At 28.0% G+C, this 26,135-nt stretch overlaps 1 protein-coding gene across 19 annotated transcripts in view; it reads left to right on the top strand.

The window, feature by feature from the left end:
* Positions 1-26,135, top strand: part of LOC113369829 (antichymotrypsin-2-like) — a 51,899-nt gene that overhangs the window by 7,847 nt on the left and 17,917 nt on the right. For 4 of the 19 annotated variants that reach the window (XR_003366546.1, XM_026610415.1, XM_026610416.1 and 1 more), the window contains exons 1-6: positions 5,408-5,689; positions 5,816-5,922; positions 6,822-7,169; positions 7,250-7,489; positions 7,561-7,767; positions 8,129-8,276. Coding sequence is in view for 18 of the 19 variants with exons in the window: in XM_026610415.1 (XP_026466200.1) it covers positions 5,653-5,689; positions 5,816-5,922; positions 6,822-7,169; positions 7,250-7,489; positions 7,561-7,767; positions 8,129-8,276 (1,087 nt within the window). In the remaining variant the exon portion in view is untranslated. Of the gene's footprint in view, positions 1-5,352; positions 5,690-5,815; positions 5,923-6,821; positions 7,170-7,249; positions 7,490-7,560; positions 7,768-8,128; positions 8,277-8,457; positions 9,675-11,737; positions 11,933-12,625; positions 12,781-13,635; positions 14,155-16,105; positions 16,259-16,543; positions 16,840-18,238; positions 18,391-23,730; positions 23,959-25,827; positions 26,057-26,135 lie in introns of those variants that run through there. The other 15 variants (XM_026610429.1, XM_026610414.1, XM_026610424.1 and 12 more) reach the window with 14 other exon arrangements.

Here is a 26,135-nt window from a genome sequence, read left to right as displayed (position 1 = left end):
CCTATTAGCATAATGTAAACCTAATAATCATATTTAAATATTTACACAGTCTCGGGGAATAACATAGACTTATAAAATTATGACTCAGCACAATTTATTTATAATTTGCCTGCATCAACATGAATTCGATTGATATAAAGAAAATATTAGTAAATTATACAAACTTATATAGAGATCAAGATTTAATTGACAATAAATTTATAGTATACTTATTTAACAATGATTTTTTCTTATTCAACTATACATAAAGTTTTAAGTAATTTCGATATGTTAATTAGAATTTTTTAACCATTACCCAAGGCTAAAATTTATCAGGTGCATAATTATACTTCTTATCATCAGCAAAATATGCAGCAACATGCAACAATAAAATTTTATCGTTACTTCAAAGAAATTGACGCAGTCCATTATTAAATTTTTATGTCTCAAAATTCAATTGTATTTATATAATTACTAGAACTATCACATAATGATCTCATGATTCATGATCATGATCAAAGGTTAGAGTAAAGTAGTGAGTAAGTGAAATTGTTTGCTATATTAAATAGAGAATAAATAATTGAAGATAGTATAAATATAATAATAATAATAATCTAGGAAGTATTAAAGTAAATAAATTTCTATGGCTTTTTAGCCATATTATACCAATATTGGCTAAATATTTGAAATATTATATTTACTACACATTGGAAATATTATATTGGCTGAATATTGAAAATTTTATATTGGCTGGATATTGAAAATACAATAGAACTAATATTAGCAATTTCAGCAGTTCAGCACCTTATTTAAGTGTATATAAAATATAGCTAGTTTTTTATTAACTTATTAGCAAGTAAATTAAATTAGCTAAACTATCTAAAATTATCATTTTCTGAACGATTATTATAACCCTACATTAAAAAATTAAATTAGAAATTGCATTTTAAATGGCATCACTGATTGTAGCATATTTATATATTGTGCATATATATATATATATATATATATATATATATATATATATTATATATATGTATACATATATATATATATATATATATATATATATATATATATTATATATATGTATACATATATATATATATATATATATATATATATATATATATCGGTCGGTCATTAAAATTAAATTTTCCAATAATTTACAATTTGATGTGACAAATTTTCAATTCACTTATTCATCTAAAAAAGTATCAATTTGTGAATTTACTTTTGAAAAAACCGTCGATCATTTTTTGAGTAATTTAAATATCCATCAAATTCAAATAATGTTTATTTTATTACTTCTGATAATAATGATGTATTATTCAATTGATACTTTGTTATTTTATTAGTCTCCGAATCGACCTTGTTCGAGATCATGTTACGCAGTTTACAATAGTGCGAACATGACACATACATGTAAAATTTGTATGGATAATAGTTAGTATATTAAATTACTTTGAAATATATATCATAATTTTATTATAGACAGTTTTAATATAATTGGATACTTTTTTAAATATATTATTTGAACGATCAAATTAATATCTATATTTCCAAGTAAATGCCAATGTCACTACAGCTTGACATCAGGCTGTCCGACGCGAGTATTGAACCTCTGATTTAAATCTTATAGCCCTAACCTGATTAGATCTTTGAAGAATATTTCAATGATTGTGTAAAATAGTCATTTGTAAAATTAATTCAAATTTGCAATTAGCTATCAAATAAAAATAATTTATAATCTAATAAATTTCCATAATAATCGTGAACTTGATCTCATACATTGTTGTCAATTTTGATTACATAATTACTTCTGGTTTTGCAAGACATCTTCAGGTACAAGATACATGACTAAAACTAGTTCCATTAGATTTTTTCCATGTCCAATTTCCTATTAATATTCATTATTTTTTTGCTCATTATATAATTCTAATTATATTATTTGACTCTTCTATAACTAGTTCAGTATTCAAAGGTATTAATTTATTTTACCATCGATCAATGGCCAGCAAGTTGTTGACCTCGCAAATTAAATAATAATTTATAGCTGACATTAAAAGTAATTTTGGCTTTTTACCAAAACAGGTCGAGCTTTTATTCGGACTATCAGAGGATCGATTTGTTTTGGGATAGTCCTTTGAATGCTGAAGCTTTTTAGATGATTCTCAATTATAGCAAAAAAAATCCTATTTTTATTTCCTATCATTTCTATTCTTATTTTAATTAACAATTTTCAATCAATAATAATAATTTCAGACTTTTGTCAAGCTTTTTTATGATAAGTACTTAATGTAAAATTATTTTATTGTATATCTAGTAGCTACCCAATAATCGTTTCTATGATTTAAAAAAATAAGTAAACTTATAAACACCAAATTTGATAACGGTCAAAAAATTGGTCAAAGGTTGTTAGGTAGAAAAAAATCCACAGTATCATGAAAGGCAAATTTAAAAAGATTATCTGACAAGTAAGGAATCATAGAATAAAAGGTCAAAATTAAGTCAATTGAAAATCTCAGATTTTATGAATTTCATTACGATTAAAAACATACCTCTATTTGCTAAAAAAAACTTTCAAATTTCAAAAAAATCCAGTTAATTTCATTAATCTGTGGTTTCAGTAAAGTTTACAATGAACAAGTATTTACTTATTTTTTATCCTTGGAATTCAGAGAGCATTTTCATATATACTTATAAAAAAATTGTTAATATTTTTTTATTTTGAAACGGATAGAGTGCATATATTAAAATCTAATTACCACATGTTGTCTAATTAAAGTTACGTAATTGTAAGAATTTACTGCAAATACATTATATAGCACCTCTTTGTCTTTTGCAAATAATTTACACAGGATGGAATATGTATTAAAAATAAATATGACAAAAATGTGTGCTTTTCATATATTATAAGAAATTATCATATGCGAAGGTCAAATGATTGGTGACGTCTTTAGACCATTTACTTGTTGTTCCGCATATTTATTATTGCAATAAGAAAGTTGGTATTTAGACTGCAAAATATATATATATATATATATATATATATATATATATATATATATATATATATATATATGTGTGTGTGTGTGTGTGTGTAAATTTCTGCATACCGTTGCAACAAATATTTATTTTTGGTTATTAATGAACATACGCCTCTACAAAAACATATGTGCAATCTGATTTGATTGTTTGCAATTCATTTGTAGAATTTTTGTGATACGTATTATGAAATTGTATAAATACAAATTAATTTTTTCAGTTTTTTCTTTACTTGAATGCACAAAGTTTAAATAAATATTATTCACAATTTGATATGACTTTATTAATTTCTATTGACAATGTTAGCTCCATCTATTTAATCAGAATTAAAAATTTATTATTTAATTTATAATTATATTATTGTTCACAACATAACTATTTTATCCAAGTTTGCTAGAAAAACATTTCAGATTTTAAGTCTGTTTATTTTACTTTATTTATGGGTTTCCATAGGTATTACTTATAAAGGGACAATTATTTGTTTGAATTTCAAAATTATTTAACCTTATTTATTAAATAAAATTTGCGTACAAATTTAAAAAGGACCTACAAAATGCTATTTTTTAACATTTATATAATAATTTCTGAAAAATGAAGAAAGATTGAAAGTCAATGCTAGAAAATCAAATTTTTTCTTCCAATGCTCGGTTTAAAATATTTACGTTAAAATAATTAGTATCTAATTATAATTTTCACGGACAAAATTCAATCAAAATTTGTAGTATAACTGTATATTAGGAAACTATTTCTAAAATCATTCTCTAAATATTTGTATTCCTAAATAGTTGCGTTTGTATGAAAATAAACCCATATCAACATTGTTGATTGATTTGTTACATATGCTTGGTAATTTTTTTTTTTTGATTGTAATTGATTTAAATGTAATATTAAAATGCTATCAAAGTTTTTCTTCTATGCTAAGTAAAATTATAAAATATAGAGAATTTGGGTGCAATTGTATAATGTGTTCTATAATTCATAATTGTATTTATAGACACTTGTTTACTATTTGCTGTTTAAGTTTGAATTTCAATAACAAATCAAGCGAAATCATATCTTGTCGATATAACTTATTCCTTTTATATGATATTTTTTAAATATTATTCTAGTTTAGAATATTGCTAACAAATATATGACTCTGATTCACCAATATATATAAATCAATTTTCAACTTAACAATTTTTATTGATGTTGGTATCTATATTTAGCTGCTTGCTCTCAGTACGATAAAATTTGCTGTTTTTCTAAACTTTCAAATTCGATTTAATCATATAACTTGTATAACATTTAACTTAAGTTTATAATTGTAAGCACAATTATCTTTGATAAGGTATCTAATTTATGAGAAAATAGAAAAAAAAAATAATACATTTGCTTAGAACATTGTACCTACTATCATATTCATATCGAAAACAGTATTTATTTGAAAAATTATAAAATTCAATTAATATACTTGAAAAAAAAGGAATAGTGATAGGTACTGAATAAATGTGAACATGACTAGAATTTTTATTAGAATGAGATATAAATCAATAAACATCAAATAAATATCGATATGTTGCAAAAATATTTTGTAAATGAATGGAATACAATATAAAATTAAGTATAGAATATAAATTTAAAGAGTTGTAACTTGATAAATCCTATGACGAGCGAGGCTATTAAAAATAATCAAAAAACGTTATAATAGAACTATTTATTAACTTATATCTAAATTTCACACATATTTAAATACACCAATATACATAATACATTTTAAAATCATAAGCCGTAATAATTTTATAAAGTTGTTCTTATAAAAACTAGCATTAAATATAAGAATTCAAAAATTTTATAATATTCTTTTAACTTAATTGTAAATTTATTTTATTCTTTGGTCATTTTTATCTCTTTCGGAAGCCTGGTTTTATTTGTTCTTGTTCGTTTTAGATGAAAATTTTCGTGTTTTGTATTGTGCTCTTTTGAATATTTCATAATCGGATATCAAAGTATAAAAAGAGGTCATAATTTTTTGTATTTTATTATATACTTCTAGTTACATTAAAATTTATAAGTTGATAATGGGTATAGATGATAAAAAAGAGGAAAAAAAAGAACAAAAACAAAAAGGATTAAATAACTGAATAAATAATAACTAAAATAATAATAATAACAATAATAAATAATAATTATAAGTAACTTATGGGTTAATAATTTTTCATCATAAAAATTCAAATTAAAAAACCGTTATCAGCGCCATCAGAGCCCTCTATAAAATATTATCCTCTCATCCTATCAAAATGACAGTTCGCTTAAACGTCAAATGTCAAACTTCAAAATTATTGTGCAAAGTCAAATTACGCATTTAGAATATTAAAATCAGTATCTCCAAAAATACATACAAATCAATTCAATAACTATCATTCAAATGACATCATGTTCAAAATAAATTAAACACAAATATAAAAATGAAGCTAATTTTTGGAAACTGTGTGATTCCAAGGACGACAGAAATATAAAACAGATTCATGTGTGTTGTTCCGCGAAGCCAAATGTTTGAATGTATATAGTGTGTTATTCAAACATTCCTAGTATTTCTATATTATACAATATGACTCACAAACGATTCTAATATCTAGAGTTTTGATGCCGCGTCCTCAGTTTGACGCGATAGTTCAACACGGTGAGGTCGATTAGTAAAATTTACAGATATAAAAGTGTATTTTAACTCAATATTTTACTTGTTAAAATTTCAATTCATCTATGTTTCATACATACATTGTCTAATATACATTTTCTTTCTTTCCAGCACGACTTGTGTTTCTTTTTGTATCAGTGTTAATACCAATTTCAACAATGGCGGATCCCCAGGAATTGTCTACAAGTATTAACCAGTTTGCTGGAAGCCTGTACAATGTGAGTGATTACTTATTTATTTTGCTTGGGCGTGTGCTATGACTAAATAGCATCATGGCCGTGTTTTCTTTTATATCGATAGCTAAAGGTTTGATTATAAACAACATATACTTCTGTAGTAATGATAATTTGTACCCCAGTTCATATTGTCGTCTAAAGGTATTGCACCAGCCTTTTAGTTTATAATCATTCCCTGTTTGCTTTTATATCGATAGCTAAAGATTTGATTATAAACAACATATACTTCTGTAGTAATGATAATTTGTACCCCAATTCATATTGTCGTCTAAAGGTATTGCATCAGCCTTTTAGTTTATAATGAATCTCTGTTTGACACTTATCTGTTGCTTAATCCTTAATGGTCCGTAAGAGTTTCTCCTTCACATCATTTATTTTTGACAATTATAAAGTATGTATGATAATCCTGAAATTAAGCACTTTATTGAAATATGAAAATATATACTTCACTTGCGTTTAAATGGCACAAAAAATATACTGTATATAAAGTGCTGAAACAATTCACATAAAAGTTATAATATTTGCAATTGATTTAATAAAATTGTGTTAGTAATATTATATGTTTTGTTGGACTCGGTTTAGATTTAAGAGTATTTTTATATCAAAATCGAACCTTGAATTGAAAGAATTATCTTGTCTTTAAAGTATAATTTTAAAGCGATTTACAAATACAACTTTTACTTAAATATGATGAGTATGAGTGCACTTTCATTACCTTATATTTATTCCATTTATTTAGTTATTTATATTTTTTTAAGTACATTTATGAACAGGTATTGCTGAATCATTTATACTTTTATTTACCCACATTTTACATTTAGTTTTATAAAAATCATGACTTCTCCAAAAGTCAATATTCCAAAAAATGACATAATTTACAGACGGTTGCTTCTGGCAACAAAGACAATCTCATCATGTCCCCATTGTCTGTACAAACTGTTCTATCCCTGGTGTCAATGGGAGCTGGTGGTAATACTGCCACACAAATAGCTGCTGGTTTACGTCAGCCTCAATCAAAAGAAAAAATTCAAGATGACTACCATGCATTGATGAACACTCTTAATACACAAAAAGGTGTAACTCTGGAAATTGCCAACAAAGTTTACGTTATGGAAGGCTATACATTGAAACCCACCTTCAAAGAAGTTGCCACCAACAAATTCTTAGCTGGAGCAGAAAACTTGAACTTTGCCCAAAATGCTGAAAGCGCTAAAGTTATCAACACTTGGGTAAGGGAAAGAAATCGCTGCATTATTCTTTTCAAAATGAAAAGTATTACTAACAAATATTTAAAAATAACTTGAAACAGGTTGAAGAAAAAACTCATGACAAAATTCATGATTTGATCAAAGCCGGTGATCTAGACCAGGATTCAAGAATGGTTCTTGTCAATGCATTGTACTTCAAGGGTCTTTGGGAGAAACAATTCAAGAAGGAAAACACTCAAGACAAACCTTTCTATGTTACTGAAACAGAGACAAAGAATGTACGAATGATGCACATTAAGGATAAATTCCGTTATGGAGAATTTGAAGAATTAGATGCCAAGGTTATTCTAAACTTAGCTTTGTATAATTTATATTATGTAGGTAGTGTGATTAAAATGATTTTTTATAATAGGCTGTAGAATTGCCCTACAGGAACTCAGATTTGGCCATGTTAATCATTTTGCCAAACAGCAAAACTGGTCTCCCCGCTCTTGAAGAAAAATTACAAAATGTTGACTTGCAAAACTTGACTCAACGCATGTACTCTGTTGAAGTTATTTTGGATCTGCCTAAATTCAAGATTGAATCTGAAATTAATTTGAATGATCCTCTGAAAAAGGTTAATCTTTGATTTATGCATGGACAGTTTCTGCTACAAAGCTAATCCATTTTTTGGCAATTCAGGTTTATGTAAATATAAATTTTCAAAATTTATTTTATTCGCAATATTGAATAATTCTAAACTTACATCCAACTCGGCTTTCATATCATTTACTTAGTCATATTTTGAATAAACTAAGCATATGCTTCTATTCGAATATTTTAAAAAGCTGTTTATTTGAATAAATTACATGAAGTAAATTTTTAAAGAAGACTATTTTTCTTAATAAAATGGAATTGGCTTGTACTTAGCAGTAACTAAATGGAATATTTTTATGGAATACAAAGAAATTTCTATTTAAAATTTATGCAACTTGTAGTTGGGTATGTCTGATATGTTTGTTCCTGGAAAAGCTGATTTCAAAGGATTGCTTGAAGGATCTGATGAGATGTTATATATTTCTAAAGTAATTCAAAAAGCTTTCATTGAAGTAAATGAAGAAGGTGCTGAAGCTGCAGCTGCCACAGGTAATGATAATAATCTAGTTTTAATTTAAAAAATTCTTACATGAATAATTTTTGTCGAAAAATTTGCTATAAAATTTAATTTATATATGAAATATTCCTTTTCAGCTATTGTTGTAAATGCTTATTGAATTTCTTTATTCTTGGTTTATTTTGCCTAATATGTTGTGTTTTTTCCATGCAGCTTGCCACGTCCGTATGAAGCGTTCTTTGCTGGTGTCCGAAAACCCTATTTCATTTAATGCTGATCATATGTTTACATTCATGATTGTTGATAGTGGTGTTTCTATGTCTAAGCAAACAAAAGTTATATTTAGGGGTTGTGTTAGGACCTGTCCTGAAATAGTTCACACTAGGGATGAATTCTAATTAATCTCTTTAATAATTATTTGTTGAGAAACATTAATAATTACTCAGGGACATATGACGATCAAACTGACTGTTACTTATACCAACTTTGATCAATATTTTAAAAAGATTGTTATTATTGTTTGTCTAATGTAGGTTAATTATTCATGTAATGATTCATTGTTTATTTGCATCGAATCAATTCATTATGTTGGTAGTACATAAATAATGTACGTGACAAGGAGCTCGGGCATAAGCTTTGTTTAAGACTATTTTTTATTTTAAATTCAATGTTCATTTAAATTTTTATTGCTTTAAGCAAGATCATTTACTCCTACTATGAATGATCCAGTTGACCCTTCCTGATTTCCTTCATTTCCATTTTGTTTCTGTTTCGATTTTGGTTACGGTATTATAGTATATTTTTATAAGGGGTAAAAATAGAAAATTACAGTAATAAGTTATTTTGTGATATTACACTAGCTCGTCCAGTTGCTTATTATATGTGCAATTTATATGTATCACATGAAAATATTCATACAAAATAAGTATATATCTTCGTCCTCATTGCCTGGTTCTTGTCTTACAAAATTTGTTATTGCTTTAAATATCTTATTTCAATTTCGATTTCTGTTTTCGTAGGCGTGATGTTAATGATGCGTTGTATGCCAATGATGCCAATGGCCTTCAATGCTGAGCATCCATTCCTGTACTTCTTACACAGCAAAAATTCTGTTCTATTCAATGGTCGTCTTGTTAAACCAACAACTGAATAAAAGCCAAATGCACTTCACTAATATTTTTTAATTGCTTACTGAAACAGTGCCTGTAGAACATTGTGTTCAATTTATATTTGTCAGCTTTAAGTATTCAGTATTTTTTATCATCACTATTTCAGTGGTGGATCTTAAGTACAAATTTATTGTTATGATATATATTTATTTTTTGTGAATATTTTTTTAACAAATTTTGATAAAAAACATAAGACTAAAAATAAAAGAAAAATTAAAATTTATGTATAATTGTTGTATACTAAATTATATCTTTAAGAAATGTGATTGTTTTATTGCATTTGAGTTCGCATTCCTTAAATTAAAAATTTCAACAAAACCAATTTCAAAATCGTGACCTATAATAAATATTTATTTTAATAAACTATAAAAGGATCAAGCAATCGGAAGACTGAGCTTGAAAATATAAGCTACTTACAACGATTCTCAGTAGAAATCAGTTTTGAATTAACTAAGTTTTTCAAATTTTTATGTGCTCGAATTCTAATCGATGGACAAATTATTGATAAATAATTTAGTTTATTTGTTCTTTACATGGCGTAGCTTTTAGAGTTCCTGATTCCACGCAATCAAACTTGCATTTTCGTTATATATCTCAATTTGTAAAAAAAACTGGAATATTTCAAATAAATTTTTTATCGGTATTGTTACGTTTAAGTGATTTTTTTACATGTTTCAATATATAACAATTTTCGGTTCTTTTCAACAGCTGCAAAAGTTCAAATGAGAAGTATGCCTGAAATAAATCTTATGTGCGTAGATCATGCTTTTACCTTTATCATGACGATCAGATCTGCTACATCTATTATTAAAGGCCATTTCAAGAAACCCTCTGGAAGATAACTGTTTTTATTTTTGTACGAATTTAAAAATGATATATTTTGATACTTACAAGCTGTATTATGCGTTTCATTCATAATAAAATACCATTAATGAAAAAGAAAATCGAATTTTTGAAGTAAATCAGAGAATACTACAGTCCTGCTGTTATCGACTCCATTAGTATTCTCAAAGACTAGGATTAAAAGATTAATCCTTAGATTAATTAGAAAAAAATAATATTAATTACAGTGGATATTTCGATAATCGACATTTTGATAATCTTTGATAAATATTACTCGAATACATTTTTATATAATTCGATATAAAAAGGATATAAAATCAAGCACTCAACAAAGTGCCTTTCGGGTGCGTATTTGGAATTGTTTTTAGTCCTCGTTTGTTTATAGATTTTGAAACGAAATGATTTATACTATTATAGTTATGTTTAGTTTGCTAACGTTTTATTTACTTATATAACTGTTTCTTGAAAAATATGTTTTCACGTGACTGAAAACTAAAGTTCAGTTTGCTTATTCTGAGTACGCACTTAAGTAACGTTATGTTCTAGTTTTTTTTTTAATATTATTTTAATAACAACTGAAATAAATCTCATTGCTTAGCGGCCACAATACAGATGAGATCAAGACCTCTGATCGTAGTGATGGAAGTCAATCATCCATTCATGTTCATTTTGCATCTCGGATCTTATTATCCTTTCTTCAGTGGACATTTGTTAATTCCTCGGGATGGAAAAATATTGTATCCTACGAAGCTTCGATCTCGTAAATCATGTAAAACGCAAACGAGAAGCACTCAATGCAGTTTACCGCCTTATCATCAGCCGCATACTACAATTTGCTGCTCGGTTACTTCAACCAGAGGCACACAAGTCTGCCCTCATCACGGCCTGGACCCGTAACTGTTTTTTTTTACGCTTTTGTAAATAGTCTTGTAAATATTATTGTAAATATGCGTTAACTAATATTAAAACTGCTTTGTTTTTTATTTATGATCAACTAGTAATTAAAAATAGAAGTAATATAAAACATACAATATTAATACAAATACAGTACAAACGTTTGGCGATACTATCGATCATAAACAGTATAGTTTTATTATTATTGACTTCTATCACTTCAATTCACGGAATATTATTTTGTTCCTCAAATTTTAAATTAGATCAATCTTCATTGTGAGTTTCTAATTTTATAGCATGAAATTCGATATTAAGAATCACTTTTTTAGGCACAATAACGGCAACTGGATTTGGCTACGTTTATGTACCAGATTTTATTTTTTCAAATTTCTGATATCCGTTTTCCAACTATCATTCACAATCCTCTCAATCCTTTCCAAGCTGAAAACAAAAAATCAGACGCGGTTCTTCATTTATTAGCTCTTTAGATATCTTATTATCATTTTTAAGAGATCTCTCTACCACAATCCTCTTCTTTTTGAAACAAATAGTTTGACCATATTTCAAGCTGATTTTTTTTGTTACAGGTGTTAATTTTGTCTTTTTGTCAGCTCCAAGATTTCACGATACACCAAAATTATTTTATGCTGATAGTCCCTTTTATTTTGCTGTGATGCAAAGGCGAGCGGCGCCTCTGTTTTCTGGTCGCGTATGTTGGCCATAACTTTGATGCTCAATTCAGATTTGTTAGTATTTTTTTAATATATTTTGAAGATGAAGAAAGCTTTCTTGCTATTGAATGTCAATGGTGGTTTTGCATGATTCACTTTGTTCAAAATAACTCTTCTTTGTGAAACAATTTCAGTATTTATTGGATTGATTCATGTACCAACGACTTCACTGTTCTCTTTTCCTAGATCTGAATTTATTTTATAACTTCAAGTAATTATATGCGCGGACTTGTTTTGACAAATAATAATTAGATATTTATATTCCGAACTGTTTTTTTTTATTACAGGTGTTAGTTTTGTTCTTTTGTCAGCTCCAGTAGGTTTTTACCAAGTACCGAAATTATTTTATGCCGATAGTCCTTTCCATTTCACTGTGATGCACAGGCGAACGACGCCTCTGTTCTCTGGTCGAGCACGTTGGCCTTAAAATGATGTATCATTTAAATTTGTTAGTATTTTTTTAAAATATTTTTGAAGATGAAAAAAGCTTTCTTGCTATTGAATGTCACTGGTGGTTATGCATGGTTCACTTGGTTTAACACTGCTCTTCTTTATGATGCAATTTCTCAGTATTTATCAGGTATTTATTCTCTTTTCCGAGATTTGATTGTTTATGACGATGTATTATTTCAAAAAAACGTTTCTCTGGATAAACAATCTTAGGCAACTGAAATAATTATTTTAGTACTTTAAGTATTTTATGTAATTCTTAGTTAATGGCAAATATTTTTTTTTAAATTCTAGCCTTGTCTTTCGGTTTTGGATGTGCGAGGCCTCTACCTATGAAACCTATCAGATTTAGGGTCAATCGCCCTTTTTATTTTGCTTTGGGGATCACTTCTACAATATTATTTCACGGACGTATTAAGAGACCTTACATTTAATCTACTGATATTTTTTAATATATATGATAATCATTAGATACTAATGGAGGTTTCAGTACTCATAGGATTTAATATAAAATAAATTTTTATATTAAAGGTTTTTAATGTATAAGAATACTTCAAATATTTTAAAGCATACTAAACGTAATTGTAATATTTTTATAGTAATTTTGTGGAGTTATACAGAAATTTTATTTTTTACAATTTCGAACTGATTTAGGATTAATGTTTTTTGTATTGAAAACTATTTTGTTGTAACGTAGTAGATTCAAATAAACTAATCGTATAAAACTAGATATAAATCGACTTATATCAACAGAAAAGTTGGACCATTTTTTTATATTTTTATATATTACATTTTTTGTAGCTGTCGTGATGGTTGGATATTCTCTAATTATGTCTCGGGTAGCTCCAACTGTTTTTAACGTCGATCATCCATTCCATGTTGTATTAAAAACAAATGATGTTATTTTATTTAATGGACGCGTTCAATCACCATGAAATGGATATTTTTGAAAAAAGGTGAATAGTAAAAATTTTAACTTGAATGCATCATCTACGTTTGCGGAATTCCACACTTCTAATCATGCATGCAACAGGATCAATCGTATGCAAATCATTATTAAAAATTTTTTTTGCAATTTGTGATTGAAGAAATTTCATTGTGTCTGTTGTGTGTCTCAGTATATATACCTTGAAAAGTGTTATTTTTTCATAACACTGGACATAATCGTTTTTTATGGCAAATTTATAAGATTAGTACTTCTGTTTTTTATAATAAGTATAAGATAGTGTTATGTTAACACACCGAAATTGCTTTAGGGTTCATAATAATACTTCTATAGATCTTATTGACTACTATTTTTGTAGCTACCTTTATGGTTACCTATGAACTGGAGGTTTCCCTGGATGATCCAACCGTTTTTAAAGTCGATCATCCATTCAATATTGTTTTGAAGACAGGTGATACTGTAATTTTTAATGGGCGAGTTCAAACTCTATGAAATGGATAGTGTAAGAAAAGGTGAATAAAATGTAGAAACTTTGAATTTAGTTGCATATTTTGGATTTGGGGGTTTTCGAACAAAATTATGAATGGTGAAGGACGGATTGTAGGTATGGTGGTAAGGAAACCATAGATTCATAATTGGCTTTGAATTCATTTATTTGACTACTGGATGAGTTTATTATAAAATGTTTTCCTAATTCTATAGAAGAAATTTGTTGTTAACAAATCAGGTGTTTGATTGTAGAAATCTTTTGCTTGTGAGATGTAATATTCCGTTCCAGGCATACAGTCTTTAACTTTAGCAAATTAATTTATACGTATTTCTAGGTGTACTTATGGCTGTACCTGCCTCATTTATTATACCACGTCCTCCAAAGATTTTCAAAGTTTATCATCCTTTCCACTTTACATTAAAAACTTCGGACACTATTTTGTTTGATGGACGCGTTCAATCTCTATAAAGTGCGATTTTAAAAAAATAAAAGGTAACTAATAATATTAGACTTGAAATTCAATTTTAAATTTGTTGGAGGACTAATAATCATTTCACAAATTTACACAATTATAGAAGTATAACGTTTCTAGAATTTAAAGTATTTAACTTTTAATGTTGCATGTGAATCTGGCATCTCATTATCTGGCGAAACAGATGTATTTTTCCAAATTCATCAACATCAGAAGGTTTTTGGGTTGATCAAAGTATCTAAACTAAAATAATATATGGATACTATACTATAGCTGCTAGGTTGGATCTATGCTTTGTAACTAAATTGTCCTGTGTCTACCAACTTTTGGTATCATGCAGTACTGATAAAAAAATTCTCTACAGGATATAAATTACAACATTCTTCTGATAGCACATTCCAATACTATGTGAAATGGCAACACTAAACATTCCTGGACCAAGTTAGAGTTTAAATCAGCTTAAGAAATTGTCTTTGGGCAGAATTCTTTGAGTTTGTAAATTGTAATAATTTAAACCATCTTTCTAGGAATCGTTAGTTTTGGCTCATCTCTGTATGTCGACAATCGTCCTCCAGTTGCTTTTACCGTAGATCACCCATTCTACTATACTTTAAATACTTGGGATACTCTTTTGTTCAATGGGCGAGTTATATCTCCCAAATAAAAGGCGTTTATTGAGAAGGTAAATTATAACTGTGGGCTAAAAATTATTGGAGCTTTGGACGTTAATAACAAATGAGATTTGTAGAAATATGAAATGTCAGAACTACGATTATTTCTATAATTCGAAATTGTGGTGAATATATTTCTTCATCGGATCACTTTTGGAGCTGCATGTTCGCCTAACAAAATTATTTAAAAAATTGAAATACATGAAATGCGTTACGATTATAAATATTTATATGATTCGGAATTTCTTACGGTCTGCCAAGCTCTTCATCAAAATTTTTCAATGCTGCATGTAATGGAATAAGCTTGGAGGTCATTGGAAGAAAAAATTCACTTTTTCTAAATTCATCGGCATCACATTTTTTTTTAATAATACTCATTTTTTGCGTGTGAAGATATATATAAATATATATATATATATATATATATATATATATATATATATATATATATATATATATATAAATACATGCATATGTATTTACTAAGTTTCTGTGAAGGAAACAGGCATTTGAAGATGATTTAGCAATTTAATCGAACTCTTCGCATATATAAAAAAATTCTGGCATTGGAATAAAATATTTGGCAAGTTTTAAATAGTAAACCATAAACATGTTTCAGGTATGCGTTCGATGACTACTTGTCCTCGATACGGCATAATCCCTCGTCCGATCTTTTTTAAGGTTGATCACCAATTCTATTTTGCTATAATTACTGGAAAAGTTGCTTTGTTCAGCGGATGTGTTAAATTCCTATAAATTGCACCTTTACTGAACAAAAGGTAAATAGATGTCATCGATTGCAAACATTTAAAGCTTTTAAAATTGATTTTACTAATAATATTTTAAGCTTTAACTCGAAACGTTTGTCTGATGCGTTGTCTTTCTCCAACTATGTATTTTCATCAAAGACATATGCTTCTAAATAGCCTCGATTTCCAAAAGAATATTTACATATGAAAAAACGTAGTTTTGTATAATTTATTCTGCATAACATTGTGAATGTTATACGTGTCGACATGAAATCTGAAATTATGAATCTCTGAAAGTTATTTGATGACTCGATCAAATACTAGATTTCTAATAGTAGACAATTTCCAAGCCTAGCGGTGTATCTAGAACAGGAGTAAAATTCCGATTGATACTACGAATTTGAATTATTGTTTTTATGAATTATAATAATAACAAACATTTTTAGGCATTGTCATGCTTGGTTGCTGTATGCCAATGATGGATCTTTCTCCAGTAGTTTTTAATATTGATCACCCATTTTATTACTCATTGATGACTTGGGATACTGTTTTGTTCAGTGGATGTGTTAAATCCCTTTAAATTTCTTCTTAGAATGAAGGTAAATAGGCGTGATTTGAAACAACTAATGCTTTGAAGATTTGCTAATCATTTTTAAAATTGATAGAAATGTGAAAATTTAGAATTTTATATGAAAGTCCTATATGTCCAATTACTTTTGAGTTTACTCAATATAACAGGCTTGCATAAAGTTATTCTTAGATATGTTGACACATGTTTTGCCAAATAGCTTAAAATTGATTTTGTCAAAGTTGATTTTTGTATAATATCTTGCATGCTTGTGATACAACTTTATCAATTTTCAACTTACCAAATATATTTCTAGGTATTTCAGTGTCTAATGGCATTGATAGACCCAAAAATTTCAATTCTGACCATGCTTTCTACCTCATGATAACGGCAGGGAAAACGATTTCAATTAGAGGTCGTTTCTATAACTCCTAGTATATGTTATATGAAAATATAAATATAATTGGCTTGCTAAATCGAGTTTTAATCATTTGTAGTTTCAGATTCAGTGATAAAGGCAGAAAATTATCTTTTTAGGTACTTAACTAGCCTTTTTTAATACGTGAGGTTTGACGAAGAAAGATTTTTATAAGTAGCACTACAATTTTTAAACTATTGCATATGTACAAATCAACATTAGAAATTAATATGTAAAACTAGATTTTGTGACTTTCGTTCTTGCATAAAGTTTGATGAAATTCAATGATTGAAATCAAATTTGCATATGGCAAATTAATTTAATAAATTATCTCAACGCTGATGTAACTAAATTTTGTTTATTGCAAAATTTAATAGTACAGATATGTAAGTTATTCAATAATGAAAATTCTTACTTTTTGAGGTAAATTCTGTTTTTTTTTCATAAAAATCATTGTGTATATCGAGAAGCAAAGCACATTAGCAAGTGTATAACACTCATGTTTTTTCCGTATTTGCTAATTTTGACTATTTTTTTTATGGTTTTGCCTAAATATGCTATTTCAATCTCTTCTCAAAATTCATGTACTAAATGTAGACTATTTTCAGGCGTCCAAATGAAGTTCAGATCACTTCGAGGACCGCGAATACAAACGATGTTTTTCAACGCAAATCATCCCTTTAAGTTTATTGTAAAACGCAAGAATTTACCAATTTTCACTGGAAAATATGTAAAAATTTAAAAACAGGGATAATCGTGTTATTTGTTCTATCCGTTATGTGCTTTTATATGGCTTTTTGTTGTAGTGCTTAGTGGGATAAAACTATAATTTTATTATAGTATACGATAGCTTCCACAACATTTTTCTTCAAACTACAAAAAAATTCTTTCAAAATTTTCATGTGAAATAGTTAAAATTTACACCTTGAAAGACATTTATCCTTCTTCATTTGCTGACTACCTCGATGTTTTTCGCAATTAGTATTTGTTATATATGTTTTTATTTATGAACTTGTTTAATATGGGGATATTATATTAGAATTTTAATGACTAATTATTTTAGATCTTGCTTCTTACAAGATACTATTAATTAAACTCTGTTACTACTTGGTATGTTGTCTCTCTAAATGTGTTTTAACAACTAAGGGTGTAATTTAAAATATTTCTGTACATAGTAGCCCTATGCACTAATATTTATCGAATTAATGTGAACTATCACATGCATAAAATTTTCGCATTAAATTAATTTTTCTAATACGATCAATTTTATTTGTTCGTAAAATTTTTGTATGGAGCATTTTGTATGTTTAAGAAGCCAGGAATGGTATTTCCTTAAGGTCCTAGAAAGGTTGTTTGTGTTAAAAAAGTTTTTAGTTTGGTTTTTTAAATTAGAGATGGCATAGAGGTTCCAATAAAAATATCGAAATTTCTAATTGATGCTGACACGTCTATGCTTGCTATTCTAGTGGCTTATAAACCCATAACCTTTGTTTCATTTTTCATAAATACTTATGTCATTTTCCTTATTTTCAAGAGATTAGCAAATATCATCCTAATCGTATTAAACAACCAATTTTGTGTTTCTTATTTCAGCTGTGTTAGCAGTCGCTTTTTCACTGAGTTTTCCTGCAGATCCTGTACTTTTCACGGCTGATCATCCGTTCCATTATTTGCTAATAGATCGATCTCAACATAATCTACCTCTTTTCAAAGGACGATTCGTGCAATAATCCATTCAACTTTAGATTTAACTTTTTATTTGTCACTTAGTGTGTTTTAATTTAATGCAATTTTATTTATTATTATTGCCCCAAATATTAGGCAATTTGTATTTAAATAAATTTATTTCGTGCTTGTTATAGAACTAGTTTTCATTTGCTTCATTAAAATTGTTGAATGAGTGAGGATATTGAATGGCTGACTGAATTAGCGTTTTTGGTCGAAGACTATTAGAATTTTTCTCGTATTTTTGATATTTACTATAACTTAAATATTCCAATGTTTGCTTAGTCTACGAATATTGACTTGACATTTGATTTAAAAACGTTTTCACTGTGAAAAACTCTATTTCATACCTATTTCATGTACATAAATTAATACCGTGTTGCTTAACACCTTGAATTTTGGGTACCGCACGAATGACATGGATCAAATTGGAGATCTTTTAATAAATCCTGATGATAATTTTTTGCAGAAATACATGTGCTGTTCTTTGAAGATGTTTTTTGCAAATTTAAACTCAGAGTAATAATTATAAATATTTTTCTAGGTGTAATTATGGTTGCATTTATGTCGTATATCGTACCACCTCCTCCAACCATTTTTAAAGTAGATCATCCTTTCCACTTTGTCTTAAAGACTTCGGATACTGTTTTGTTTGATGGGAGGGTTCGACTTCCATAAATGATAATGAAGTGATTTTCGTAAATAAAAGGTAAATTTTATAGCCGATTTAAACACATAAATCAACTGGGGATGTATTAAACAAGTTAAAGATTCACACAAATAACGGAGTTCAAAATTTCTATCATACGAAATTTTTAACGTTTTCTTGCATGTTCAAACATCAAAATTTGGCATCTCATTATTGACGGGAAAATATTACGGTTTTTCAAAATTCATCTCTAGCAGAATGCATTTTGGGCTAGTCAAAAAATTTAAACTGAAATTATACATGGGCACTATACTATAGTTAATCATTGATATAGAGAATACGGTTATGATCCTTTTAATTAAATTATGCTGGACAGAATCTTTACGTGCGAACAACCTGATCTCATTTCTTGATGAAAATTGACACCTAGAAACTAATAATATGATTTTAATCAGAGAAATTGTTTCTATAGCTCTTTCGAAAGTTGTGTTCAGTGGAATCACTATGCGTGTCTGGACCGAGATAAAGTACATATTTTTTTTACTTCTACAATAGGATTGGCATCATGATAGGACATTTGTTGAATTTGTGAATCATAATAATTAAAATAATGTTTTAGGAATGTTTATGACTGGCTCATCCAGGATACGCGTTGTTCGTCCTAGAGTCGTATTAAATGTAGACCATCCATTCTACTATACTTTAAATAGATGGAATACTCTTTTGTTCAATGGGCGCGTTCAATCCCCATAAGAAGCATTTAATGAGAAGGTATATAATTAAGTAATTGTGGGCTAAAAATTAATATAGCTTTGGAAATTTATAATTAAACTAACCGATATGTGATGTACATTCGTCTCAAATCGTTTTTAATGCTTAGGCATGTTGTGAAATGCGAGGATGTGATATTATATAGGCTTACATTTAATTACCGGCATTAGAGATAATTTTTTCCAGAATTGATACATGTCAGAAAGTTACTTGCATTTTGAATTCATCTTCTTTTTAGAAGTATTGCTGCCAGTACTGGTCTCGTATATTGTACGTCCTCCTCCAAAGGTTTTCAAAGTTGATCATCCTTTCCACTTTATCTTAAAAGCTTCGAACACACTTGTGTTTGATGGGCGTGTTAGATCGCTATGAAAAGCTAATTTTCTTAAACGAAAGGTAAATAAATACAGTCGATTTGAAAAATTAAAAAAATTGGTTTGAAGCTCAAAATTTAATAATTCTTTAATTTGATTTTTAATGGTTTATGTTGCATGTTAAAGTACGAGATAGTCGCGTCTGGTTATTGACGTGAAAACAAAGGTATATTTCTAAATTCATCAACATCAGATTGGTTTTTGGATTGGTAAAAAGGTCTAGGCTAAAATAATACAAAGATACTATACTATAAGTATTCTCAGTGATGTAGAGGACACAAATCTGAGCCCAACTAAATTGTCCTGCATTTAATCCGTATTTATGGGTAACCTGGTATCATCTAGCACTAATATCAAATTCCTTTAAAAGATATAAAAAGAAATCAAAAATACTCTTTTAATTGACCATTCGAATTCACTTTGTGAAATGGCCTGATCGTGTAAGGGCAGTTTGCTATTCTTCTAATACCGCGTTTTAAATATTTTATTACCAGCGTAAGACGTTTATTGAGTTTTTAGTTAGAGTTACAATAATTAGAAAAATGTTTTTAGGAATGATTGTGAAAACCAGGTCTAGGCCGCGCAGCCGTATTCCTCCAGTTGATTTTAACGTAGATCACCCTTTCTACTTTATCTTAAAAACTGGTAATACTGTTTTGTTCAATGGAAACGTCCAATCTTATGAAAATGAAAAATGAAAAGGTAACTAATTACTTACGGGCAAAGACTAATAGATAATTGGCAATTTGAAAATGAAATGTGAGATTTGTTGAATTTTAAAATGTCAGGATTACGATTGTTTGTTTTTGATCGAAATTGCTAGTGGTTCACATTTATCACTGGATCGTTTCCAAAGCATGTTATCATATATCTAATTATTGCTATAAAAAATATATTCTCAAATTCATACCAGAATATTATTTCAAAGGTATATTGTTCAATTGGATCGTTAAATGCAAATGAAAAGTAAATAATTGCAGTGGAATAAAAAAATAATTCATTCGGGATCTAACAAAATTATTTGTAAATTTTCAGTATATTTGTTATATATATATATATATATATATTTATATATAATATGTATATTATACAATATATATGTATGATGTTGATATCTCTGAAAATCGAATCGAAACAAATTTTGCAACATATCTTTATGTTAGAAACTGTTACTAAAAGGTTGCGAACTGTGGAAGAGAGTATTCAAGAGCATTTCGATTTGTAGAAGATATTTAGATGGCACCAATGTAGAGCCTCTTTTATTATTCTCTACAAATTCATGAATTACTACAAATATTTTAAACTACTAAAATTGGAAATTGAAATTTTTTATTTATTACAATTTTAAATTTAATTATATTTGATTAAAACTTTTATTACGGATTCCTATTTTGAATAGCCTTCGTTAGTTTCAATTAAATTTTGATATACTAAAAATTATTGAGAATTATGATAGTTATTAAATTTTACTAATGATGTTTAAAGTTTCAGTCGATTGGATGATCCTGTCTTTATTGTATTTTTAGAAGTAAAATATTACAGTTTATTCTTTGAGTAATTATAAATTGTTCTTTTACGTGAAATTTTATTTCATCTTTAAAACTTTTCCTCAGGATTATTTTTCTCAATAACGTCCTTCCAAGAACCGACTTTATTCGAAGCTGACCGACCTTTTATGTTCATCTTACGTACTCAGGAAAATCCTATTCTACTATTTTCCGGTCATTTTGTCGAATGATGAACTTAGGTGATGAATAATATAAATAGTAGATAAATCGTAATTATCAATTAACCAAGTAATAATATTCTAAATCATTTTTTGCCTACTTGGGATTGGATAACAATTAATGCTATCAACTTAATTATTGGTAAAAGTATTATTATATTGTTTTTGTAATTTTTTAACAATTTAAAACGCAATTGTTCTCTCGACTTTTCTAAGCACGATTATCTAATACCCAATTTTTTTATTTAGTATCATTTATATATGTAGCATACAATTATATTAGTAACATTATGTTATTTAAAAAAGTTATTATTATCGGATCAGAATCTATTCAGATTCAAATTATTTTACTACTCCAACATTATTTGCTTTCGATTTTAATTTATTTATGATGTACTTCCCATATATCTTAATGTAACATAATTCTATCGATATGGAAAATGCATTAAACATTATATAGTGGAATGAGGCTCTTATTCTACTCTGATCGTGTGTAATATTTAGTAAAACGTATAATAATATTTTCAAGTTTATGTTGGTGATGGTTCTTTTAATATTTGTGAGGAAGTACTCAAATCGGTGATTATATAACTTTCTTCAGAAACTGTTTAAAAACAAACAATTTTTTTATATACATTTATACACTTTTTAGATACAATTTATTTGAAAATTGAAAGACTTCACTTCTCAAGTTTCAAATAACTTATACTTAAAAAAATGTAACATTGAAATTTTAAAACATTATATTTTTCAATGTTTTTAATTCCTAATATTTTTAGTATTATCTGACCATTATTTTTGGCATTGAATGATTTTAATATATGATTATTTCATCTCCAGGAATAAAAGTGATGACCTTGTCCATGCCTCTGCCTCCTGAGACCCTGGTCGTTGATCGTCCATTCAATTTCCTGTTGTTCCATTCCCTAAATGATCACATCCTCTTCACGGGTCATTTTTGTGGACCGGCTTCGACGAATGTCAATCGAAATGTTAATGATTTTTATGTATTCTGACGTTTGTATTCCATATTGTATGTCGAAAAGATTTTGGAACGGTTTCTGAATCGTTAAATAAAATTTAGATGTATTACTCGAGGATATTATGTATTTGATTTTGATCAATTTTTAAGCAATTACTTATCGAGCTTTGTCTTATTCCAGTACCCATATCTTTGCCAACCACTTCTGTATCGTGTGCCAAGTTCTACTCTTTTTAACTTTAAGCTGAATATTTTATAATTCCATCCCCAAAAGACGTCTTAAAATAAACATGCAGTGACCTATTTTAAGTTCAAGAATCAATATCACGATGAATAATGAAAACTATATTTCGTATATTCAGGAGGACTACCACTAATTCCATTATTTGTACCATACCTGCCTGAGAGATTTAACGTTGAACATCCCTTCCATTTCATGATCATTCATAGGAGTTCAGAATTTGTTCTAATCTATGGTCGACCGATATATTAGGCCTTGTTAAAATAGAGAATAAAATGCAGTTTTAGGTTCTAAATTCAATTTACTAAGCACGTTGTAGAAATGCTTTTTGCATATACAGCCTGGAATGAATAACAAATTTTTTGCAAAAATTGGTACTGCGGTTTAGTATATGGGTTTGGCATAATTTAGAAACAATCAAGAGTGAATAGGTAATTTATTTTTGACAAAATTTATTTGGGTTTGGGTTTCACCATCATGAAAATATTTCTATCTTGTGTTTCTTGTATAAATTTTAACACATTGCTTACGACTTTTAGGATCATGAGTGGAATAGACATATATTATAAACCAACTTTGTTAAAATATTTACTAATTTGGATTGATATATTCTGCAGGAGGTTTCATAATGGCCGTATCCTTACCTTTACCACCTGAGACTTTTAATGCTGACCATCCCTTCTATTTTGTGATCTTCGACAAATCTTCCAAAGTGACAATGTTCCATGGTCAACACGTTAATCCTTAAGAGTAACAAGGCAAATTTTGATAATTAATTGTGATAAATTGCACGTTGTAAAAATGCTTCTTGATGCATATTTGATAATATAATGTAAAGCCAAAAACAGTTTTTTACTAAATTATGTCAATGGGCTGAGATGTTTAATAACATTTCGTTGGCATGCTCTGCACTTATACATCATTTATTTATACATCATTATTATACATCATTTTTTGTTAAATTATTTAATTTTATACAAAAATTATTAATGTTAATTTTGTCAGTATTATAACTGGACACTAAATTTTGACATGGGGTTTAATCTTCTAAAATGTGAATATATTATTATTATAATCTTTTTTGCAAAATTGCTAAAAGGTTCAATCATAATTTTATTGTTAATGAACTACAAAACTATTTTATTAGAATACCCGAACGTTCAGGTGAATTTGTCCAAAAAAGCCATTTGTTGATCAATGAGTTACCAATTTGTTGACCAATCAATTGAGGCACATTTTAACAATTTAGTAGGCTTTGCCGTGAAAGGATCTTTGGCCTTATAAACCCAGATTCCTGGTTTGACAACCACCTCGTACAGGCCTGATATCAAGCATTAGTGATATCGGTTTTTACTTAAAAATTTAGATCTCAAATGTGTTTATAAATGAAGAGTTTGATGCAATATATTAAAAATATATCATCAGCGTTAGAAAAATTCTAGTAACAAATATGTGCCAAACATAGATAGGCCTACTGTTCAGTTGCCTTCTAAAAACAACATCGTTCCACAGAAGTTTTATTGTCACATCTCATATAACATATCAGTTATGATTGTTTAGATATCAGCAAAGAGCAAACAATTAACAAAAAACTAAAATTACTTTGTTTTAGGAATATCTACATTGCTCTGGATGCGAGTGCCAAATACGTGCACCGAAAATTTTTATTTCTTGATGTTGGTTTAGTCCTAATGACTTTAATAAGTCGCAGAAATATTTTAATTTAACTTATCTATTATCCAGGAATAGCGACAAAAATGATGTTCTTCCCTCCTGTCGAATTTGAAGTCAATCAACCATTTATTTACATCCTCCAAACGCCAACTTGCCCACTATTTTCTGGTCGCGTTCTTTCACCCGAGTACATCGAGCAATAAAAAGCCACGTGGGGTATTTTGCTAATGGCCAATAACAATATATGTACATTTTAGTGGTAGGTCAAGAGAGTGTTGAAGAGTGCTCTTAGAATCCACTTTCTTAAGGAAAAAGTAGAATTACTTGTAAAGAGCACTTTGTGAATTCTTTGCCGCACTTAGTGAGAAGTAGATTGTGATTTCGAATATCTTACAATTCACATAGTAATCGTTATATGGAAGCAATTGATTTGATATAATATAATAAATCATATACATCTTCAACCGTAGGTATATCTTGGATTTTTATACATTAAGGATGTCTAGAAAATCATTGGCAAGCACCTAATTTTTAATTTGAGCACTTGTTTTGTGTAGTGATTAATTATTTTTATCTTCTACGATTTTCTAGATAGTATTTTATATAGAGTCATTTTCCACACAGTAGTTTGTTCAAATTCAATTCTTTCTGTTTTTAAAATTTATTTTAGAAACGCATTATTTCCTCATTTTTGAAATAGTTTATTGTGCTGGTTTAACTAGTAAGTGATGTCATTATATGGTATCTAGTACATATTTCAATCTGGAAATGTTTATGCTATAATATTTTGGTAATTTAATAAATTTTGGGTAAATGTGTTCTCTGAATGTTCGTCCTCATAGGAATTAGCTGGTGAAGAATGGGCTGTGCATCGTTCGAAATTTCCCCAATAAGTTAAAATTTAGATTCATTTTTAGCAAATTTTCATGTTTTTTTCTGGTTTAATTAAATACACCTGTTTTTGATGAGCCTGTTTCTTTTTAACAAAACTGTTTATTGTCATTATTTTCAAATTATCTATTATTTTCAATTTTCTTTAGGAGTGCTCATAGAATTGGACTCTTTTATGCCTGATCGAGTATTTGAAGCAAATCATCCCTTCTATTTCGCCCTCTACACAAAATCTGCACAAAAACCAGAACAATCCAAAAAGCGAGCGCGCTCTAAAATTGTTACAGTACTGTTTTCTGGACGTTTAACCAATATTAATAACTAGAATAATATGGAATTCTATTTTTGTGAAATAAACAGGATAAATAATGAAGTAAATAATTTATTTTGTTATTTTGGCATGGTTGAATGTTGTAAGATGCTAAAATTATGCACCAGAAAATAAGCATGAAATAAT

Source organism: Ctenocephalides felis, unplaced genomic scaffold, assembly GCF_003426905.1.
Source record: "Ctenocephalides felis isolate EL2017-DRISC unplaced genomic scaffold, ASM342690v1 CF-g0.4_SCAFFOLD_01492, whole genome shotgun sequence".
In the NCBI taxonomy this organism is placed as follows: Eukaryota; Metazoa; Arthropoda; class Insecta; order Siphonaptera; family Pulicidae; genus Ctenocephalides; species Ctenocephalides felis.
Note: the sequence above shows the minus strand (reverse complement) of the source record. Positions and strands in the feature narration are given on the sequence as shown.